This window comes from Opisthorchis viverrini (genome assembly GCF_000715545.1).
Source record: "Opisthorchis viverrini unplaced genomic scaffold opera_v5_391, whole genome shotgun sequence".
Lineage (NCBI taxonomy): Eukaryota > Metazoa > Platyhelminthes > Trematoda > Opisthorchiida > Opisthorchiidae > Opisthorchis > Opisthorchis viverrini.
Window position 1 is genome coordinate 367,012 of NW_008752049.1, and position 24,069 is coordinate 391,080.

The 24,069-nt window shown below is 44.3% G+C and overlaps 2 protein-coding genes across 2 annotated transcripts in view; one reads left to right on the forward strand and one right to left on the reverse strand.

The window, feature by feature from the left end:
- Window positions 1-12,822, reverse strand: part of T265_10652 (hypothetical protein) — a gene marked incomplete at both ends in the record, with an annotated part of 19,909 nt that extends 7,087 nt beyond the window's left edge. Inside the window, one exon of the mRNA XM_009177095.1 lies at window positions 12,763-12,822. Within this exon, the coding sequence (XP_009175359.1) occupies window positions 12,763-12,822 (60 nt within the window). The remainder of the gene's footprint in view (window positions 1-12,762) is intronic.
- Window positions 1-19,552, forward strand: part of T265_10651 (hypothetical protein) — a gene marked incomplete at both ends in the record, with an annotated part of 23,699 nt that extends 4,147 nt beyond the window's left edge. Inside the window, 6 exons of the mRNA XM_009177096.1 lie at window positions 3,389-3,697; window positions 5,681-5,989; window positions 8,953-9,247; window positions 13,067-13,198; window positions 15,158-15,458; window positions 19,141-19,552. Of these exons, the coding sequence (XP_009175360.1) occupies window positions 3,389-3,697; window positions 5,681-5,989; window positions 8,953-9,247; window positions 13,067-13,198; window positions 15,158-15,458; window positions 19,141-19,456 (1,662 nt within the window). The remainder of the gene's footprint in view (window positions 1-3,388; window positions 3,698-5,680; window positions 5,990-8,952; window positions 9,248-13,066; window positions 13,199-15,157; window positions 15,459-19,140) is intronic.
- Window positions 19,553-24,069: the final 4,517 nt, after the last annotated feature.

A 24,069-nucleotide genomic window follows, 5' to 3' on the forward strand; every position in this document is an offset into this window, starting at 1 on the left:
ATCCTCAGAGTTACTTCCCGAGAGGATGTTGACCCGCTCCTCTTCAGGTGCTTGGATATGAACAAAACCATTATCGAAGAATATCAGTTCAAATTCAAGCTGCAAGGTGTTGGAGGGAAACTATAAAATGACCATTGTTCGTTTCACGAACAACTGTTGCAACATCTGATAGCAGATAAATGATTAAAAACCTGACAATGTTTATGAGCCAGTTGGGTATAGTCTAAACTAATGGCGTGCAGTTCAGTTTGACGGGTGACATTTAACCCAAGTATCAGAAACACCGTGCAGACGGTAGTTCCAGCGATTGTACCGAATTTTCGCCCCCCGTTTTTACACTTATCAGAAAAGCTAGGCTAGGTCATACGATGAAGGCCACCATGATGTATGCATCATGTAGAGGAGGGAGAGGAGGAGGCACCCAGCCATGCAATGAATTTCGCACAAAGTCTTCATGATCGTCACAAATAAAACCATTTGTTATTTTGGACTGTGGAACGATTTTATGGGACTCCCATACGCAACAGTTTTTGATCCACTTACTTAGCTACCTATTTCATTGCACCTACCTCTTAAGAGAAAACGAGTTTGTTTCAACCGGTTCGGCCGTATGTGCATCGATTAAACAGTATTATCCACAAAACATCGAATCTGCCGTTTCGGTGCCTATTGATTCGTTGAAAACACAGGAAAAGACCAAAAATGGGTATAAACGATCCTAGTAGGGGGAATACTCCGACATAGATGCTGTGTATCGGGCTACCTAGACTGAATAGGACAATCGATTTGATCAATATTACCGAGATTTCGGTTACCCGACCACTGCGTTTATTTGTTGCATCATGTCTCTCAGAGCTCTGTAAACTGTGTGGGTTGATGTCTGTTCTCCTTGCAGCCAGTAATAGGGCAAAGGCGCTCTCCTCCCCTAAGTTGAGGGTGTATACCTCATCGAACTGAAGTATGAATGTGGTTTCCCTCACCTATTCTGTTGCCTTTCATCTGATTCCTTCCAAGGGACTGAGGGGTTTTGGAATCATGATTTCTATGCAGAACGTTTAATAGCTAACGGGACTTTGTTTGCCAAACTGAGTCGTTTACTTCTGCTGACACGATCATCTAATCATCACATCGTAGGATGTTCGTCATTTGGTGGGTTGCATGTTTAATCATCACTTATATGGTTGCTAGGGCTAGCTAACGAAAAAAACTTCCCTTTATGAGCTGTCTTTTTAGACCTAAACTACCCGATTGGTTTTCTAGCCATCCATCCGATATATGGAAATTTATACTGCGCATCTTTCTGACCTCTTTTATATGTTGCTGTTTATATTCCCACCTCACTTTCTCATCTGTACTATATCCGTTTTGCCTCAGATCGATCACGTTGTCGATGTGCCAGTATCCTGTCGAATCTTCTTATATCAAAAACTGGATAACTTCACATGCACTCAACCGCCGACGGACGTTTTCAAACCGGTTCACCTAGATGATTGGATGAATGATTTTCCCGAATCTGAACTCCGGCTCCCGCGGCTGTAAACAATTGTACAGTGATAAAATACAACAATACTAACCGCAGTACTCTGTTAGTCCCTCATTTCGTCTCGGGTCGAATATATATTATGTTGATGATCCCGCTTATTTTATTAAGGGTACCTTGAAACTCAGTCGGCGATGGCTCTCTAGCAAGAAGACGTACGGACTGAAAGAGGCTTTTCGAATTGAGCGTGCTGAAGACTCACCCATGCAATACAAGGTTAGTTTCAACAGGATCATCTGAAGTTAGGTTACCCTGTCTCGTTTTATATGCGAAGTACTGAGAACAATGGAAACCGGTCGTCCGCGTCTTTAAGTTGAGTGCATTCATTGATTGCATCTTACGTAAGAGTCCTGGAGCATGGACTGAAGTCACCTAGACGATCTGGCACCCCATGGCCGTACAATACTGGACGAGAAGTACCCGTCAGTTCCCGTACAGAAACAAATGCGGTGTATCGCCTAGCGTAGACTAAATCTTCTTTAGAAGAGGCGAAATCGTCCTCGAATTTAAGACCTAGGCGTTAATTTGGCTGATTGGAATGTCAGCACACAAATGGGCGATGCAGATGCTGGTGCTTAGCTGAGCGTTAGGTGATGTCAAACCATACAAGGTATTGATGTTTGCTTTTGTCATATTGGACAAAATGAGCACCGCGTGCTTGCGTGAAGTGCAGTATTCTCCGGTGTGGCAATCTGAGCCTGCAACTGCTTCCCTGGAGGAAAAAATTCTAAAGGACCGCAGAATATATGGTATGAGATATCCCCATAAAATGATAAAAAGGCTCATATTCGTATGAGATTTAGACTGGGTGAGATCAAACCAAAATCCCATACTTTGAGGCGATCCAATTGACGTGGTAGATAAATTTGTTCACCTGGGAAGTTGTATACGTTCTGGTGGATTGGCTGAAGATGAGATTACTTGTCGAATCTGGAAGACCAGAGCAGCTTTTCCCAACCTCCGACACCCATGGCGCGGACCAGATATCAGTTTGTCTGTCAAGGCCAAAGTTTAAACTGCAGCAGTGTGGTTCAAACTGCCTCATCAATCAGAAACCTGGCCTCAACGTGAAGATGACACATGAAAAATGTCAGTATTTGACCCTCAGTGTCTCCGAAGCATTATTGGAGTCCGATGGAACGTCATTTTAGTATGTTGAGATACGCCATATGGCCCTAGAAACAAGGAACTCTCCCGCGGTAGGCGAATTACTCACGCTTCGTAGGTTACGCTGGTTAATACATGTGCTTCGCACGACAGAAGGCTGTCTGCCTTTTCGCTCAGCCCTGTGCTGAGTGGAAATGACCGAGAGTTGAACAATTTATGACCTAGCAACGAAGTATGAAAACGCTAACTAGTAAACTTGGATCGACAACTGACGCCTCCCTGGATGGGGATCCCGGGACTCAACTCATCACTAGTTAATGGCACTGGTGGGACTGGTCTAATCGTGCAGTCAAGGGTGCTCGTGGATCAAAGCTATCACCCCCAATGCATAGCTACCCAGCTCCCGATCTAACTGAACATGCTATCGCCTCCAAGACCAGTCTATATGTTCAACACTCCCATTTTCAGGTGATCGAACTTATTGCACCTGTAACCAATGTACCTACGGTACGTGGTTCATAGCTGATAAGTTGATCGATTGGTGTTGGTAGAGAGATCTTTCATGTAGCGGTTCATTCAGTAGGAAAAAAACTTTTCGGTATCACTGAATACTCGTGCCACTTGTGTTGAGACTACATTAATGGAGTTATTTTGCTCGGAATTTTAATTAGTCAACCAAGTTTGTACTAGTTGTCCGCTTAGTTGTTCGTGCTCGTTTTATTTCCATACTTTAACGTCTAGGCTGTTGATCTGTCGCCCAGTAACCAGGCAGCATTGGCTCACTTTGACCGATACTACACACAGTCCTATGGTCCTGTCGCCTGGTGTGCCATGCGTGTGGCGCTTTTGAGTCCACCGACCAAAGTGGCCGTCCTCAATCGAGCGTTTGAAACATTTACTGATGGGAATGAAGATTATGCTAGACGGGATCGTCTGGACCTGGTGAAGACATTATCTGGTTATCAGTCTTTGCTGAGTCAATCTGGTTCTACCGTCACTTCAAACACAGACCTTGACGAGGAGGCGACCGTTGCCGACGAACTTGCCGTGGTACATACTACTAAATAATCGTTTTTGTTAGCCCGTATCAGAAATCTTTCTTGCATTGCGTGAATTCCCCAGGCACTTTGATAACTGGGTTTGTAAACGGTCTGGTCCTATGGTTTGTTAGTTTGGACTTCATTGTATTCTCATCCAATGCAATGGCACCGCCCCGTACCACTAATTTATCGTCCTTTATTCGTGTTTGTCCTTGTAGTACCATGCTAGCTACTGTATATGCAACTCAGTTCACACTTATCATTAAATCCGTGGGAGTTAGAAGAGTAGGATTACTAGAAATACACTCGTTTGCAAACCAATTTGGTTTTCACGGTAGACTCAATTGTATCTCTCGTTTATGAGGTCCTCCAGCTGAATGTGCTGTACACAGGCCGCCTCATGATTCAGTTGGCACGATATTCGAGATATCGCAGTATATTTTCATAAAGGAAACCGGTCGTGGGCTGTCGAAGGGTTTTCAGCAACCTTGTGAGTAGTTTCCTTTATGAAAAAAGTAGGATTACTACCTATTCACCCAACCGAGCTATCGATCGAACCACACATCTTGAGTCTCAGCTTCCGTGCCACCTCGTCAGAACACGTAGAGAGAAGAAGAACAGTAGATATTTATCCCTGTCAATTGGCCAAACTCTTTAGTTGTCTTAGGGCCTCATTGAGCTTGTGAGTGCATGCATCGTCGCACTTGGTTAAGATTCATTGTCGAAATTTCCAGCTGAAACAATATTAGTTCTGTAGTTATTCTGTACTGGCATTATCACCTAGAGGGTGGGCTCCCTAGATATCCTCCTAGATATCCTTGTTAGATTCCATGTCGTTGGATTGTGCAGTTGCTTCGCTTCAACCTTTATAGAATAATGAGGATTTCCTAGTTGGAGATTAATCGTGTCTTGTGAGGACTACTATTAATACTGGTGCCCGGATTCTAACTGAAAACCGCGCTCAGTTGTCACTCTTAGTCAGTTCGGAGTAGGTTAGGTCACGGTTCTCTCACTAATTGATATCCACCTATTTGTGAGACTGCAGCGTTACTATTCGTGAGTGGCTGTCCTCTGGGTGGACTGCTTTTTACTACACCGAATGATGTGTGCACTTGTAGGTTTTGAATGCGTGTACTTTCGAAGTTTTTAATCTAGGAGAGTTGAGAAGGTTTTCGGAATATCACAATATGACTTTCTTCCTGTAGGTGACGTCACCCCATACCGAAAGGCCGTGAAGGACTGTACGGCGGTTTCATCCTTATTGGGAATTGTCAGTAGTACATACCTTACGAACTTCCAGGGAATTTGAAAATCTCAACCTTCTGCCCAGTGGTTTGAATATGAATGGCTGATCAGCGAGATATAGCACCACTTATCATTCACTCACGGAAGTCAAATACGACAGAAGGCTGTCTGCCTTTTCGCTCAGCCCTGTGCTGAGTGGAAATGACCGAGAGTTGAACAATTTATGACCTAGCAACGAAGTATGAAAACGCTAACTAGTAAACTTGGATCGACAACTGACGCCTCCCTGGATGGGGATCCCGGGACTCAACTCATCACTAGTTAATGGCACTGGTGGGACTGGTCTAATCGTGCAGTCAAGGGTGCTCGTGGATCAAAGCTATCACCCCCAATGCATAGCTACCCAGCTCCCGATCTAACTGAACATGCTATCGCCTCCAAGACCAGTCTATATGTTCAACACTCCCATTTTCAGGTGATCGAACTTATTGCACCTGTAACCAATGTACCTACGGTACGTGGTTCATAGCTGATAAGTTGATCGATTGGTGTTGGTAGAGAGATCTTTCATGTAGCGGTTCATTCAGTAGGAAAAAAACTTTTCGGTATCACTGAATACTCGTGCCACTTGTGTTGAGACTACATTAATGGAGTTATTTTGCTCGGAATTTTAATTAGTCAACCAAGTTTGTACTAGTTGTCCGCTTAGTTGTTCGTGCTCGTTTTATTTCCATACTTTAACGTCTAGGCTGTTGATCTGTCGCCCAGTAACCAGGCAGCATTGGCTCACTTTGACCGATACTACACACAGTCCTATGGTCCTGTCGCCTGGTGTGCCATGCGTGTGGCGCTTTTGAGTCCACCGACCAAAGTGGCCGTCCTCAATCGAGCGTTTGAAACATTTACTGATGGGAATGAAGATTATGCTAGACGGGATCGTCTGGACCTGGTGAAGACATTATCTGGTTATCAGTCTTTGCTGAGTCAATCTGGTTCTACCGTCACTTCAAACACAGACCTTGACGAGGAGGCGACCGTTGCCGACGAACTTGCCGTGGTACATACTACTAAATAATCGTTTTTGTTAGCCCGTATCAGAAATCTTTCTTGCATTGCGTGAATTCCCCAGGCACTTTGATAACTGGGTTTGTAAACGGTCTGGTCCTATGGTTTGTTAGTTTGGACTTCATTGTATTCTCATCCAATGCAATGGCACCGCCCCGTACCACTAATTTATCGTCCTTTATTCGTGTTTGTCCTTGTAGTACCATGCTAGCTACTGTATATGCAACTCAGTTCACACTTATCATTAAATCCGTGGGAGTTAGAAGAGTAGGATTACTAGAAATACACTCGTTTGCAAACCAATTTGGTTTTCACGGTAGACTCAATTGTATCTCTCGTTTATGAGGTCCTCCAGCTGAATGTGCTGTACACAGGCCGCCTCATGATTCAGTTGGCACGATATTCGAGATATCGCAGTATATTTTCATAAAGGAAACCGGTCGTGGGCTGTCGAAGGGTTTTCAGCAACCTTGTGAGTAGTTTCCTTTATGAAAAAAGTAGGATTACTACCTATTCACCCAACCGAGCTATCGATCGAACCACACATCTTGAGTCTCAGCTTCCGTGCCACCTCGTCAGAACACGTAGAGAGAAGAAGAACAGTAGATATTTATCCCTGTCAATTGGCCAAACTCTTTAGTTGTCTTAGGGCCTCATTGAGCTTGTGAGTGCATGCATCGTCGCACTTGGTTAAGATTCATTGTCGAAATTTCCAGCTGAAACAATATTAGTTCTGTAGTTATTCTGTACTGGCATTATCACCTAGAGGGTGGGCTCCCTAGATATCCTCCTAGATATCCTTGTTAGATTCCATGTCGTTGGATTGTGCAGTTGCTTCGCTTCAACCTTTATAGAATAATGAGGATTTCCTAGTTGGAGATTAATCGTGTCTTGTGAGGACTACTATTAATACTGGTGCCCGGATTCTAACTGAAAACCGCGCTCAGTTGTCACTCTTAGTCAGTTCGGAGTAGGTTAGGTCACGGTTCTCTCACTAATTGATATCCACCTATTTGTGAGACTGCAGCGTTACTATTCGTGAGTGGCTGTCCTCTGGGTGGACTGCTTTTTACTACACCGAATGATGTGTGCACTTGTAGGTTTTGAATGCGTGTACTTTCGAAGTTTTTAATCTAGGAGAGTTGAGAAGGTTTTCGGAATATCACAATATGACTTTCTTCCTGTAGGTGACGTCACCCCATACCGAAAGGCCGTGAAGGACTGTACGGCGGTTTCATCCTTATTGGGAATTGTCAGTAGTACATACCTTACGAACTTCCAGGGAATTTGAAAATCTCAACCTTCTGCCCAGTGGTTTGAATATGAATGGCTGATCAGCGAGATATAGCCTTATTTATCATTCACTCACGGAAGTCAAATGACGTGGCCACGTGTTGACTGGCTGATCGTCCAGCTGATTTAGCCGCTTCTGTTATTATTTTCATGACGTGGCCACGTGTTGACTGGCTGATCGACTGAGGGGTTCTTACGTCCAGCTGATTTAGCCGCTTCTGTTTTGCATTATTTTCACCGGAACTCCAGCCGTGCCATGAAACTCCTGAAGTTCTGACTGACGAAACACGGTTGATCATATGTGTATCAGCCTGCGGAATTTCATTATGCTAATCGTTTAAATTAACTTTGTATATTTCAATGAGATTGCTGTCACTGGTTATTTTACTTCCTCGGAGCGCAAACCAAAATCCACTCACGCCCCAGTTCGTTTTTTCAACAGAAGAAGAGGACAAAGTGTCTAGTCATTTTACCTGGTTTTTCAACCATCATCCAAGATGAAACATTTGCCTGGAACAATCATTCGTCTCAGCGAAATGCATTCATTTGCATACCAAGTTGATTTTGTCGAGAGGCTTACCTGGAACCCTACTGACTCTCGTTTATCATGTTCTGATTGTGCTACACGAGGCCGCCTCATGTTTCATTCGTTACGATATCCGAGAAATCGCGATACGTTTTTGGCGGCCACCGGGGAATATCCGGTCAAAACCAAATAGGTATACAAATGAGTGTATTGAGCTAATTTCGTGCAATTTGGGTTCAAGTAGAACATAAGATTGACGGAAATTCTAGGATTGTGCCTACCCGATGAGACCCAAGAAGGGCGAAACCGGTCGTGGGGTTTTGAAGTGTTTTCATCAACGTCATGATAAGTGACACAGTGGTTCCTTCTATGGAGGCTTCCTGAAAATATAAAGCTCTCGATAAGAGTTTACAGCATGAATCCCCACCATGTTTCTATGGAATCTGAAAGTATATTTTTTCACTTCCCCACAATATGCGATTTCGTTTCCACAGGGTCTGTTTTCCGCACAACCAACGTTCGGAACTCTGTAAGAGATAACGGTGATGGGCCACGTTCCGTACAGTTGATGACCATTTTGGGACGCATGCCAAAGCACTAATGACTTCGAAGCTCCTCGAATCCCAGTTAAGCTACCTGAACTCATTCAAATTCAACTTAGGGATCCTACCGCCGCTAGTTACAGGTACATCGAGTGTCTCCCATGCTACTTCTTCGAATCGAACATTTGTAATCATGTAGTAGTTAGTTACCGTCGTCTTTGTGTGGTGTCTTGCCCATTGGTTGGGGCGCGATTTTACTGACGGGAAGATCCGTGTTTCAATCTCGACTTCCCCTGTCTGGGCGTGGGCAACTTGACAGTATCCAGCCCTCGTGCTCCCTCTTAGTGGCATAACATCCAGACTACAGCTAAACCACTCAGTCCAGTTCTTGTCTGCTAGTAGAAACAACCGTCGTAAGTACCCCGAAACCCCAGAAGTAAATACTGGTGCTCAGTGGTCATACAACAATGAAGAACGTGTGTCCAGCTGAAACTCTAAGAGAACAAAGAAGGTCGATGATCTGCATGAGATTTACCGGGACGACATCACTTTGAAACATTTTCAGGTCGACATCTCTTCTCCATTCATTTCCAGCCCCATAGTCCAAGACAGTTTATTGGTCGAGGTGGCAACCCAATACCCGAAACTGTGAACTTGAATGAATTCGTTCCGGTTACTGAATTTATTGGTGAAAGTGAAATTTTCACTAGAGAGTGCGATCGAGATGTGGCATTCGCGCTAACCGACTTACGAACAAACGCCGCTTCCGGAGCCCGGTGGGATCTCGTTGATGAAGACTGGAATCTCCCGGACGCACTTCGAGTAAAATGTCCTAAACACGGGAAACTGGGCGGTTATCACAAACCGACATTTGTGAATGGACAGTTCGGTAAGCTGCCAGTTATTAGCTTCAGTAACAGCAGCAGAGTATGATTTTTCTTCAGCTTTAATCACTTCCGTCAAATCCTTTTTGATGGACCTTAGAGTGTGTCGTAATTTTTTGGCCAATAACGGTTATTGCACCGTGGTCCCTTCCCACCATCTGTACCGTTTGTCATCTTATATCAAGCATCTTAAGCGTCAGTGTTTTACCAACACGCTTGTCATCCCTCGGACAAGCACCAGACTATCGTGCCCTACGTTGGTCACCGTTTTCGACCGGTCCCGTCACACTGGACTCTGTAAAGAGGTTTTGCCGTACTGGTCTTGGTAAGTATATTTCATCTTGTACATCAGTGTTTGTCAAACCAATCTTCCATCATGCTTTGTCGTCGTACTCCACCGTTTGCGCGTGCTATCCCGACGTTTTCAATCGATTTCGGTTGCTGTTTTTCATTTATCCCTTGAGTAGGGAATTTCAATCGTGTTTGTAGATTCAGACCTTAATGTTTCGAATTTAACTGTTATGAACTCGTTGTGTTCATGTTCCTCTTAAAATGGTGTGATATGATACGCATGTGTAAGTAAACTTCAGTATTGTAGTCACCATTTATGAGTGATTAACAATCATATCCTCCAGCAGCACACATTCGTTTTTACTCCACGGGAAAATGTTCTAACTCTCTACCAATTGTCTACCTTACAACGTAACCGATCGCCGTAATATTTGTTAGGCGATTTGACTAGACGAATGATCACCATGAAATGTCAATCGCTAAGCCTGTACTGTTGTCTGTCTTCTCATTGCGAGCGAGTTCCGGATGCCATGACTTCGCAGACAGTTTATTATTTTTACGTTCACGAAGGTTGACTCGACCCTACGTCCCAGCTGATGTTTGCGCCAACGGCAATGAGTTCCATAGCCTTGGTGCACAAAATTCCCCTCGTAATCCATTAGTCCTGATGAATGTGCCGTTCACCTTTTTCCTGAGGGCTCTGTGCATTTCCTGTGCAAAGTCCGCTCGATTGCGCAAAGGCTAGATGGCCGAGTACTGATGTGGACCCCACCTATACCATGGTTTCATGATCATCATAGCGCAAAATATACCAGTTGATTGGCTGGAGCTTTCTGTTAGGCTCTCAATCAGTATTACTATTGCTCCTTTGTTACCCATTTTCGATGCCGCATTGCTTGACTCGTCGAACGATCGTCAAGATTTCTAATGCGAACTATTTATGAGACCTGAATCACTGTACCAGTCGGCATTTCTGGCCATCATCGGATTATATGAAATATGAAGACAACTGCCTTTCGTCCCCAGGGCTGCTTGATCTCCGAGGCTCATACTTGTTCGGTTCAGTGACCAAATACAGTATAGGCCGTTACGTCGGAAGTGAGACAGACATCAACTGAGGCACAAAACCCCAGCCACGTAAAGCAGTCAATTAACTCTAAAGACACCGTTTCTATATTCACAGCGGAGGTAGCACGGTCAACCAGTCTTGTAGCAATAACTAGCGTGTTTGCAGTGTAAAGAAGAATTGCACAGCTGTGAACACCTACCGTCAGCTTCTACAAGATAAACTGTGTTGACTCTGTACCACTTCTGGGTACGACAGTGATGATCGGTATAGTCCTGTGCACGTACTGTAGACCGTACTGACGTCAACTCTGCTCACCGATTTGGAGGACGCCCCAGACGATGTGGCAGGCTGGTCGAACTAGGTCGGTTAGCACAGTCATGTTCAGATAACAACAATCAATCCAAACTATGTTCACTCCCATGGCTTATTTGTTTGATGGCGTCACAGGTTGTTTGTCGTACATTTGAGAAATCTTTACTGCTCATACAGACAATACTCGCCAAATTCCTACTACTTTTCTGGGTAGCATATCGCTGCCCTTAGGCGGCTGAGAAAACACTGAACATATATCCAAACAAAGGCCTTGAAGTGTGGTGGTTTGATTTCCGTGCGAGGTTTAGGCCGTATCTGTTGATGTTCGCGGGAGCTGTTCCGGCTTGTAAGATAAACCGGCTGGAAATAATCAAATGCCGGTCAAACAAATTTATAACTAGTCCATCGAACATCCGATTGAATATCTTGAAAGTCAGTTCAGCTGGTCTCACACTCTGAGCTACAACTCATTGCACTGCCGATGTGGATACTCATATGTTCCTGAATTATTGAGAGTAACCGGCCATTTCAACCGGACAAAACACTCAGGTTGACTGAACTACCCCTAGTAAAACGTAACTTTGGTGTCGTCGGGAGCATTTCGCGTAAGTAATAAGCCTCAAGAGGAGTAGTGGGACGTTTCTTGAAATCTTGAGAGTAGTGTGTTCTGTCAACAAATGTCCCCAATACTTTTCAAGGATGGAGGCTCACACTAGTAATCCAACTCATTGACTTGCCGGAGGCATTTGGGATAAATCCAATTTTTGAGGCCTCCATCATTTCCATACGCAAGAAGCGTGAAGTCTCCTACTGTCATTTTTTTTGGTCTGTCCGCTGAACTTGGTGCGCATTGTTGACGTCTTTTCGATTGTCGGCGTAGCGCTTTTAAGCGATCTGCCAGGCTTGGTAACTGAGGAATAGACACACGATCAATAATTAATATGATGAAATTGACCACTTGTTGCATCTGGAATTTTCAGATCTATCACACATCACTGATTGAACTCAGTGTATGAGCTAATTCAGCTTGATAAGCAGTTAAGATTGTACTCAGAAGGGGGTTTCGTTGATCAGATTTCCACCTTACAATAGTCTCCTGAACAGTGCCGTATTTATCGAAGACGAACTTTTCTGGGGTTTTTTAGTATCAGAATTGCTTTTATACCATCGACAAAGCTATTTAAAGGAATCATCTCACAGGAAACTAAGTTAAATTTCTCATCTTCAAGAGGCTTCCTACGCATATGTTTGGGCAAATTTCTGGCTATGATCACATTTTCCTTTTAAGGTCATTTCCATTCAGTTTTGCTATAGCTGTTGTCCTCCAGAACCTTTTACTTATAGCGGTATTAGCGCACAAGATGTGCTTGGCAGACATGGATGATCTCCGTCCGCGAATTGCTGAGAGACGTTTGCTAAGCTCGTCGAACAAGCCATCAATTAATCCAGGTCATCCTTTTCCTCTCCGTCAAATTCAGGAAACTGTTTTGGAGTGCATGCATGGCATGCACTGAGCACAGATCAGTAAGCATGTTTAACTCCACTGGTGCTGTCTATTAATATTTCGTTTCTGCGTTGTTGTTGCCGGACGGGGGGAGGCGTAAGCTGCTTTTGAACGGAAATGGTTGACCTATGGATGCGAACTACGATGGCTTTCACCATGTTCACAATCTGGATTTTTTGTAACCTTATTAATTTTAAACTGACTTATCAGGGTGCTGTGAAGGCAGAAGTACTTGCCACCTAGTTTCTTATATCTACCAGGTGACGCGCAAAATGACGTCTTTTGCAAGCCAAGGTAGAACGTACTCAGTCCTCTCTCTACAGTGACCTGCACACCGAAGTTACCTGAGTTGCCCGTCGGTCTACACCTTCATCTGGTGGTGCTATCAAACTGGCCAAGGGCATCTCACTAGTCCACCTACCATCTTTAACAAATAGGCCACTGACTTTTATGCCTCTCTTTTCGGATGTTTCATTCTTTCCCTGGTTTGCAGTCACCCGCTAGCGAATCTTGTTCAGTAGCCCTGTGCAGGTCATGGTCGTTAAATTCGTGCCTTGCTTCTTTATGGGTGCGGTGTCATTCACCATACTACTTTTTATGGCCTTTGATAATGGCGTTCGTCCCGTTTTGGTCTCCTCATCCTGTCAGACTTTTATCCAATCGACTTGGGTTCGGTGCTGGTAGTTCTGGCTCTCAATTTGAATCCCGGTGACACTTTGCTTGATCTGTGTGCGGCTCCCGGCGGAAAGGCGGTCACTGCGTTGCAAACTCTCAAGCCTCGTATGTGAACAGTTTTGTGAAGTTGATCGAATTCACCTTTTTTCGTTTTTTTGCTGCAGACAGTCATAGCCGTTCGTTTTACTTTGACTAGAAAGCTGTTGTAGATACGTCAGGTGCGTCTTAGCCACTCTTTCATCCTTGCAAGCGTTACTTATCCTTTTATGCGCAAAATGGCTATAAGGTTATTTGAGTTTCGCAGTGACATGTAGTACTAGTGAACTGAGGGAAATTTTTTGCCGAAACAAACGTTTGTGAATGCCTAGAGAAAATAAGTGGGTAGTTGTGTGTCTTCAGCAGACGAGTCCACGCATTGCTTGCCCAGGTCTTCAGTGGTTCCGAATGTCTTCTACAGTGTTACGTCTGGATCGATCGTCCCGTGTAGCACTCAGTTCGCGTTTCCACTGCCTTTTAGTTTAGTTTTGGTTTAACGAACTGGGGCTAATACAGACCGTAGCAAACGGGTGCATCTATTCATCCACCTTATACAGCGTCTGTGATGTTATTAGGACCACCTACGATGTTCAGATATCTCCGGTCACTCTCATTTTGGGATTCACGCAAATTCACTGGGTGTACGCTAGCTCAGGCAGTTAGTAAACACATACAATCTTTTGCCACTGCGTTCGGAAGCCCTGCGTTCGGAATATCCTGCAGCAAGCCACAGGATTGTGGGACTTGTTCATATCGTACAACTATGCGTATCATACTTGATCGTTCAATTCAGTTCGATTTGAATGAAATTTGGGTTACGACGTTCAGCCCGAAATCCGCGAAAATACCAAAGAAATGGCGTATTCTGTAGATTCACTCCACTAGACAACTAACGAACTTGTTTCCTTTTTCCGGTGACAGGATAACTTCCCTGAGCTGACTGTTGTCAATTAGTAGGGTGGGGGCTGATATACTAGCAAATATGTTTCCACGTCTTATTCAGGTAACTAATTATATCATGGAAATATATTGTATTGGAGCAATTTCAAAGTGCCTCCCTATACATCGGTTAGGAGCTACTCACACGAATCAGTGAGAACTCTGAACAGACGCTTAACACCGATTTCATGTATTCATCAAGTGAGATTTTTTTGATAGTTTCCCCACCAAAATCAAAAGGAACACGGAGGTTGAACATTTAACTTTTTGACAAATATGTGCAGAACTCATATTTTATTACATATCCTCGGTAACTAGCTGGTTTTTCTACTGCATGCGCCATATTTACGGAGGGTGGCACCACAGGTGTGTTCTTTGACAGATTTTATTCGTCCACATTTCGTTATTCACCTTGAACGTCACTCCTGGGCTTGCTCAGGAGTTATGAATTTGAAGCCAGTAAATCCGGTGGTATGTACAGGTTAGTTTTTAGATGACTCACTGCTTTTCGAATCACCAGCCTTATATTAAAAACTCCAATGTCAGGCGGGGCGTGCCGAATCGGGTTAGTATTCAACAAAGTAAGTTCAGTGGAGAATATCGTGCAAAAAAATGGATACATATGAGGAACTGTGAAATGTGCAGTTTGCCACATCTGAAAATTTCTTTTGGGAAAAAAATGGATACATATGAGGAACTGTGAAATGTGCAGTTTGCCACATCTGAAAATATGATTCTTTTGGGAAACTATAGGCCTGGGTCGGGTTAACTGGTTGCACTCAATATGAGACATCGATTTTTTAAAGCGCGATATTTGGTATGCTCGGGTTTACTGAGAAACATTCATTATAAGTGAAGTCGATAGCCTGCTCAGGTATACACACACTCGGCGCGAACTTCCTTTCCATCTAGCATTTTTGGCCAAGTTTACTATATCGTAACGGTTCACAGAATTTAGATCAAACCACAGGTCCAAAAGATGTCATAACAAACGATCGCCTGATGGTCTGTACACTCTTATCTAACCATCCATACTTGAGGGAAAAGTTCGCAGAAGTTTTTCTTCTCAATATTTCGTTAAAAAAATAGGTCGACTGGTTTGCGTGGATAATTCACCTTCGCGTCTGCGACGCCTGCAGCATGTCCTCAGCACCCATGGACTCGTGGATGCCCCTTCGGGCCCCACGGTCGATGTGGTCCATGAGTCTGGCTTTCACGAATTCATCAAGTCCACTTTGCCTGTAGAAGAACGACTTTTCGACAAAGTTCTTGTGGATGTCCCCTGCTCCAGTGATCGACACGCCTTAACATCAGATGAGGGCAGCCTTTTTTCGAAAGGCAAGTCGAAGGCACGGGCCAACCTTCCCGAGCTACAGTCGATGCTACTGCAGTGAGTTTTTGGTTTCAGATACTGTTTTACCTATCTTCAGTCGTTCCATTTACGGAAGCTCTAACTACTACTAACCTGGTTAAAACATTGATGCAGGAGTGCCACTGATTGGGAAAATCTTGAATATGGAATCAGATGTAACCGAAAACAGCCCATGAATGAGACTCATTCCCAGGACCTTTTACTCCCTTGCCAAGGGTTGCAACAACTAAGCTACCGTGGACACTGTCCTACGTCACACATTTGCACTTAAGTTCATACTTATTCGTCACACCTTTGTCTTAACCTTTTCTGTTCACCGGTGAGCAATGCAGCGAATAAAACATCCCCTTGATACAACCATCCAGAACCCATAGAGATGTGAGATCGTCCACCTCGACGTATGATCAGTTTTCATAGGTTTTTGGTGTTATGAAGCTGGTATGGGATCGGTGACCAAGTCAACATCAGTGAAGTATCTACGTGATAATTACTGAATAACCGGTACAAACTAGCGACTGTTTCTGACGACAACACAACTGTTTAGTCACTTTGGTCCTTGTTATCAGAATGGCTGTGCTATGGTTTGAGAGCTGGACCGGTCGTTGTATGTACAGAAACACATGCATCTATTGTACTGCAGATGCATAGCCTGGATGTAATGACTTTGCAGTGCCCTGTTCTGTTTCCCAATTGTGAGCACAACTGTCCTGGTAGCCATAGTCTCTGTCAAACGAAAAACTGAGGTGTAGAATGTTGAGGAAATTTAAAAAGTGAATGAGGCTGTCATGGACATACGATCTCCATCTATGGCAGATTTTCGCACGGTCTGTCTGCGTGTAAAGTTACGTGTCGTTCGAAAGACGCCAGGCAACAAGCTGTGAAAGTTGCTTTTCACAGTTACATAACATGGTTTACGCACAGTTGCGAGAATTGGGGGGGGGTGTTAGATCTATCACCCACACGCCGCTCGCTGTCACTGAGGCGTCCAGTCCGAGCGTTCATATCGCCAGCTGGAAACGTAATACTCTTGATTTTTGCTTGTAGAAAATTCGGAAAATCGCGATAAAATTCGTGTGTCAGCATCGTTGCTGCAGCCTACCGGAGATTTGGTTTGACGTCGCGAATAGGTATTGCATATTTATTCGCTTTTGTTTGGCGTCTGTGGTACATAGTTCAACAGGTTTTCTTCATGTTCGTATTCCGTAACATTGCAGCAGCTTATTATTCAGCCTCCAGGTTCGAGGTGATTCCTACACCATGGGTACCCCGAAACAGCCCAATGAGCACCGGATACGCGAAGTGTAAAGAATGAACCGTGGGAGTTGGAGATCCGTCACCGTAGTATGGTTGTAGGCGTGTTTCTAACATACAGCACGTGTCAATTTAGAAGAATTTTGAAGAGTGCACTTGGGAATCTATCAAACAATTTGGCATTGAGTTCTCGTGTTGGCAGAAACAACTTGCCGTTAGTAGAGGATTTTTCCTGTTTCAAGTAATAAAGTTTGAAAAGGGAGATTCACAATAGCAATGGGGTTCATCAGAGTCACCTCAAAGAGTTAAAGATGAATCACACTTTCCGTTTGGTCATTAAAGGCAGAAGATACGTTCCCGTTACCCAGACCGAAGGGTAGGTTTTGTTCGAAGTCCACCGTCCTGAGCCTATGGCTCAAATGTCTTACCGTCATGACAGTAGAAGTATCTGGAGTTTTGCTTCATAACCCCGCTCATGGTTTCCAACTCAGCAGTCTCCGATGTAAGGGTTTTCATGGAGTCACTGACTCAACAGTCTGACCACTTGCTTTGGGTGGTCGACTTGGTCTGAAAACACGGAGACTGGAGCTGACTCGGGAGTCTGACTCCTGAGACCGTTGAGTGCAGCAGATGCTTCTTGGGTCGTGTTCGATTCTTGGTGCGATGACCGACCGTGTTGGGTGATTCATCAGCGGTCCCGGTCGTCAATCGGCCGATTCGTCTGCGGTTTTCACGGCGGACTTTTCTTAGTCATTCATTGGGGAAGGCGAACATCCATTTTTTTCATACATATGGACCTGCCCCTTGTATGGATGGCTTTGCACTCTTATTTCAGGGGACGGTAACACGATTACTTCAGGCACGACTTACTTAGGCTGGCAGTAAAATTTTACTAGCTGTGGTCATCATAGGGCCATCACTTTCAGTATCACTTTGGCTAAGCACAGCACTCCTTGCTCGTATCAGGTGACTTTGTGTGCCATCAAGATGAAGATTTTTTTTATTTTGTCTGCCGACTAGTCAATAAATTGACCCATAATCTGGGCGGTTCTGCCCCACCGTTGTTGCTGCCATACTGGACACGGATTTACAGAAGCAGCACTCCCTGCTCGTATCAGGTGACTTTGTTTGCCATCAAGATGAAGATTTTTTTTATTTTGTCTGCCGACTAGTCAATAAATTGACCCATAATCTGGGCGGTTCTGCCCCACCGTTGTTGCTGCCATACTGGACACGGATTTACAGAAGCGAAGGTGTATAGGGATGGCAGCTCTCAAGTCCTGATAGGTTTCAGGTCCTTCTACCGAAGCAGGAATCATCTATTGAAGTGTCCTGAACTCTAAAACAAGACTCAGCTTCGTGTACTTATCCTCTAACTCTACAGGTAATCTACTCGAGGAGGATGTCATGTCAAAAGCAGAGCGTTGTCCAACAATAAAATCGCCGATTTTTTTCCAACGGTCTTTTAGAAAGGGATTTCATTAGCTTCGAGTGTGAACTTCCAGATGACTTTGGTTTTCCGTTCAACTTTAGAAATAGGTTTATCGTTTCTTTGAAGAAAAAAAATTTTGTCTTGAGAAATTCCGCACCTACAGAATCAATATATGTTGTATTTATAGCGACCAAGTACTACTCCGTTTTAAGGCTTTCAAATAAGTCATGGTTGTACGGCAGTGAAGCATCGGTGTTGGACACTGATGTCATGCTGTCGATGATGATGACAGCACCTCAGTGTGATATCAAACCTTGTTAATCCGCAGTTTGACTCATAGTGACAAACCTTTTGTTTTACCCTCCCGATTGAACAGCTTTCTGTTTAACCGGGTGCCAGAAAGTTGCCAAATAGTTTAAATGAGTTTGGTGCGGAAGTTTTTACTGAAGCATCTAAAAGAACCGAGCACGCATTGTAAGAATATCCTATGACTGCTTTCGGCACTGTATTCCTGTGCCAGGTCTTCTGGCATTCTGCTTTGTTTGACAGCATGTGTTGGTAAATAAACTCGGTGTTTCACTGTACCGTCAGCTAAGAATTTCATTCCTGGCAGTTTTGTTCAGAATACATGACCTACTCCCCATGGTTTATTCCTGTTTTATGTTTACAACATCGGATTCCTGAGACACCTCATCACATTTGTGCTTTATAAATAATCCACAGTTGGTTGATTTCTTCGGATGATTCATCACCTGGATGGGTAATTTTATCTGGCTGGGAATCCACTAACTTAAACGATCCGTCAGTAGTGAATTCGGTTGGCAGTCAATGCTGATTAGGGCACTGTGTATTGGATGTCTGGTGCACTACACGAAAACTCCTCAAGCTACAGTTGTAGTGGAATATATTGCGATCAAACTAAAACTTCATCGATATCCTGTATTCTCATTTCTAGTCAGAGAATCATTTACGAGAATTTTTCCAACTGGACATTGTTAAATTCTTTTTTTTCACCAGACGAGGAATGAGTTTTTGTCGTGTTGGTGGCTCTGTCGTCTACTCAACTTGCACCCTATCACCTGCACAGAACCAGGCTGTGATCGAGCTTTGCTTGGACCGTGTCAACAGCGCTGACAATGGTGCCCGGTTTGCGTTGTCGAGTCTGTTTCCCCTCATTCGCTTGTTTGAACTGGCCCGACGCGATCTCGGACTAAGTCTTCTCCCCGTGTTCGCCAGTCAATCAGCTACTCAGCCAATGGGTATGATTGTCGCCCCGATCTTGTCAGCAAACTATGGACCAACTTTTGTTTGCAAACTCAAACGTGTCTCTTAGCGATAGCTGGTGTAGAAGACTTTGTAATGTACATAGATTCCGTTAATTTCGTTTCAAGATTCTATTTTGTCTCTTTGAAAAAAATAAACATGCACATCTGGGTTTATTTTTCACGAGAAATACACCAAACCGTCATAGACTGGGTCAAAACTGAAGCTTTGCTGGTAGCACAACCCTTCGGAATGATGCCACCCGTTGCTAGAGCACAGGCAGCCAGTTAACTTGCCTCCAGGAAAATCAGCCTTGCGTCTTTCAACTCTTGGATTAAGCCCACGCTTAAAGAAGGGTGGCTTTCTCTTCCTAACTATACAAGCCACATAACATCATAAATTCATTTACCAGACCATGTCTTGGCAAGAAACCATGACTATTGTGTGCTTTGAGTTTGTGGCTGCCGTGCCTGCTTAATACAGGTACACTTCTTCCAGGTACACTCCCTTCTTGGTTTAATATCAAGCATCCGAGAAACTGGAGTACCGCATACGAATCTCGTGATTCGAGAGTAGTCTTACTGATGACCCACTCTTTGCTGTAGTCCAAATATAAATTCCCAAATTGTACAGGGGGATCCCCAGCAGATAAGAGGTACATTGCTTCTTGGCATTTCCTCCCCAGTAGACGCATCCGCTCCGGTCTCTCTAGATGGGATACCAGTGGTTAGTCGCTCGCCCAGTGGTGCGCATAAATCCGAGCTGTTGTATTCCATGCATACTTTCCTATCCCCAGTGGGAAATTCACTGCCACCCCTTGGTATTGTCTTAGCTCCTGTCACTAATGCTCACCTATCTACCCGTATCTCCTCAGATCATCAGCGAACTATAGTATGCCAGCTATAATCACTGCACGTTCGTGATTTTCCAGCTGATAATGATGATGACTTCTTGGTACCCCAGTCGGTCTATATCCATTGAATTCCGGTAAACTGCCGTTAATATCTGGGAAACTTATCATCTCCATCATTTAGGTGAAGAAAATTATGGAATGGAACTTGCCAGCCATGGGCATGTGACATCTAAATTAACCGTCAAAAAGGACATTTGCGAAGTCCATGCTGTATGTCCGCCGTACAGAATGTACGGGACTCAAACCGTTACATGACACAGCAGTTTTAATATCCTTTCAACTTCATATGCAGATAAGGTATCTTTCGAGCTCTGTTTTTTGGGTGCCTCTTGACTAGAGGAAACCGTACCTTGTTTGAAAAAAAGGAGAATCCCTATTAGGGAAAGTAAGGGTCCGTCTCCATAGGCTTCTAATTCTATTAGGGTGGTGCACAAACAACGTCTCAAAGGAGCTATGCAAGTGGGTAAGATATCTCACCGATGGATCTCAGTATTCGATAGACAATGCAGAACCGTTTGTGCGTGAAAGTCAGTGGATGAATTGAATGTTGTCGTTCGACGTAACTTTGTTGTTCGAAAAGGCCGATTTAAATACTGTGAGGACAATGCTGCCGAACCTCTGGACAATCGGGAAACTGCAATTGGGGCGCTCAAAAGAAAAGATGTTTGAGAACTATCATATATGTTCTTAAATATTTGCTTTAATTTCATCGGTGAATATTACGAATAGCCAAAGTCGGCCTCAGTGGGATCTCTACTATCAGGTTTCACTACGGAAGTTGCATTACAAATACTCGAACACCTTTTACTACCATAAATCACACCTAAAATGCGGGTGCGATATTCGAAAGAACCCTTTGCTATTATAAGAAAAACGAGAACAACAAACAGACGTCCCTGAATGTATTAGTCCCTGGGATAACAGGCGGTATGATGCAAAGTGAAGCGTATGGGAATAGAAATCATACCAAACAGCTCTTGAACTACTTGAGCAACCACCAAAGCCCTCACAAACAGAGTTCCGTTCGAACTCTATCCAAACGGATTGGGACTCACTGCTTGCCACTCTGTCGGGAAGCCTCACGAAGCCTACCCGGCAGTCCCAATATGGAGAAGGCCGAAAAATGTGCCACTGTTTCAGTAAAAATTATAATTCATCAGTTTTTGGTTCATCCCATCGATCACTCTACTGTTTTATACCGGGTAGGAATATGAAGGAGGATGGTGACTTTGAGCACAGGGTATATTCTACTATGTTGCGTATTGGTGACCACTACACGGAGTCATGAATTGGTACACACGATCGAGGCTCTTGTCCAAGTTCCCCGGGTCGAATTTCTTGTTCATTTGAAAGACAAAGTGCAAGAATGGTGTTCTTTAATATCTCAGCGGGGGGAGTCGAAAGAATTAGTGTCTAATAATGTTTCGGATTTGGTTCCAGATGTAATGTGGATAACCGTCTGAGTAAGGCTATTCTACACACACCCGAATTGAGAAAAAATTTGTTTATTGAGCGTGTGAGCTTGAAAATCGTCTTACCATGCTTCCGCCATGTTTATCCTGGGTCAACGGTGGAAATCCTGTTGGCCAAGCTATGTTCAAACAAGATATTAGTGAGAATTAGGCCCTCCTGTAGGTGACGATATTCCATGGGAAAGAGGTCAAGCAGCGCGAGGCGCATTTCCTAGTCCTCGGATCTATGGCCGGCGACCATTTTCGTAGCACCTCCCTGGACACGCCCAGTGCGGGTAACGTCTTTCATGCGTGAGTAGAAAGTTGAGTAGACAACTTGGTTGGCATATTCAAAGAGCGGTCTGACGTAGGCCCCATAAAGTATTTGGATGTCCACGTGAGTAATACGGAAGAAGGTGCGCCGAATCATCCGTAAAATGGCGAATGACTTTGGGCCGTTTGCCTATGGTGCAGTGAGGAGGACAAGTCTGGAAAGGGCAAGATACCCAAATTCTTATAGGCTTTCATCCTGACCCGTTCTCAAAACGCATAACGGGCGTTCGCCGAGTCTCTCTCGAATGACAAAAAGACGTACTTTTATTTATTGAGGGGAAGGTGCCAGTCCAACGACCATTGCTTTGCAGTGTCTACATCCATTTGTTGGGCACTGGCATTGGGACTCCAGGATTTCAAGTCGTCCGCAAAAAGTAGACATGGGCTCGCAAGAACATTTGGAAGCTCGTTGACGTATACCATAAAAAGCAGCGGTCTCAAATCGGAGCCTGAGGAACGGATATGGAGACCTGTGCTGGAGAAGAGTAGGTTGAACCTATTCTCACTCGGAATGCTCTGCCTGATAGGACCGCCTTGATCCAGTGAAGGATTTTCTCTTGAATCCCGCAAGAATTAAGTTTGTGGCGTACTTGCACTATTGATATTCTGCCTCAATCCTATGAGAGCGAAGTTTGTGGACCAGCGGGACGGGTGGGACCCGATCAAAAGCTATCGAGAATTTGAAAATTATGGCATCCAATATGTGTCCCTCGCCCTTGGCATCGGTTAAGCTGTCCGTAAATATGAGCATTTCGTTACGCAAGAACTGTTTGGGGGAGATCCCTTTTGAGCCTGTGATATCAAGTTGTTGGAAGTAGGATTATCTAGGGAAGTTCGTTTCAGAATGCGTTCCATCATCTTGCACGGCACGCTAGTGAGGCTTTAGGCCTGCAGCTACCGGGCGATAATCGGACACCAGTTTTGTAGATTGGCCTGAATCACTTCCTTCGAAGCAGAGGCAAGGTGGCGTTCGTCAAGCGACTGACGAAGCACCAGGTATAAATGATTTACCAGTGTAGAAGGCGTTTCCATCAGGATCCTTGGATGGATCTCGTCGGGCCCCAAACGTGCAGAATGGGTTGATCTTTTGAAAGAGTTGACGAATGTCCTCCGTCGTGAAAACCAAGTCGGTGAGAAGCTGTTCTTAGTTATGTCTTGACAAGATCGGTTGTGAGGAGGACGCTGAGGCTGCGAAAAACCTACAGTGTTCCCTGTAGACCCCAGATAACACTATTGAGTCATTCGTGGGCTATCCACTCTTGTCCTTCGTGGAGAAGGCGGTGGACTTATTTCTTCGGCGATGTCTAATGTATTTTAAAAGCACATTCCTATTTTTATGGATGAAGTCTATAACGATGGAATGCTTACGTATGTTCCATCAGCGGACTTCAACCTTGCGGTGGTTCCGCATTTTACGAAATGCCGACTCATCTTCTCTGTCTCCTGTAGTCAATTTTTTTTAAAACAATCTAGACCTCATTTCCAGAAGACGCCGGTTCCTTTCAAGTAGCCTGCGGCTCATTCACCTGCGTGCGCGTCAGTTGTGTGAACTTTGTGGACAATGGTCCTATGTAAGTCTTCCACTGACGTTGGTGATTAATTAAGTTGTTCGAAAAAGATACGCCTTTCTGAGAGGTCTGCACGGCAGAAGTCTCGATGCCGCGTTTGGGCTTCGGAATATGTGACCAACTACCAGTTGAAATCAAAGGCCAGTACACAGTGGTCACTATGTTCCAGTTGGGAACAAACATTAGTAGGAAAAGACACCACCTGATCAAAGATGTGTTTTCCCTTGGTGATGATGAAATCCGGGAGGGATAGTAGTTGACCTGCGCGGTATCTGATGGATTGGGTGACGCGTTTACTCCAAGTACCCCGTTAAATGGCTGTGGTAAACACCGCTCCAAATGGTTAACTTGATTCAACGGGTTTGAGCTTCATTCAAGGGGCTTTGCAGCGTTAAAATCACTCACTAGCAAGACGAGT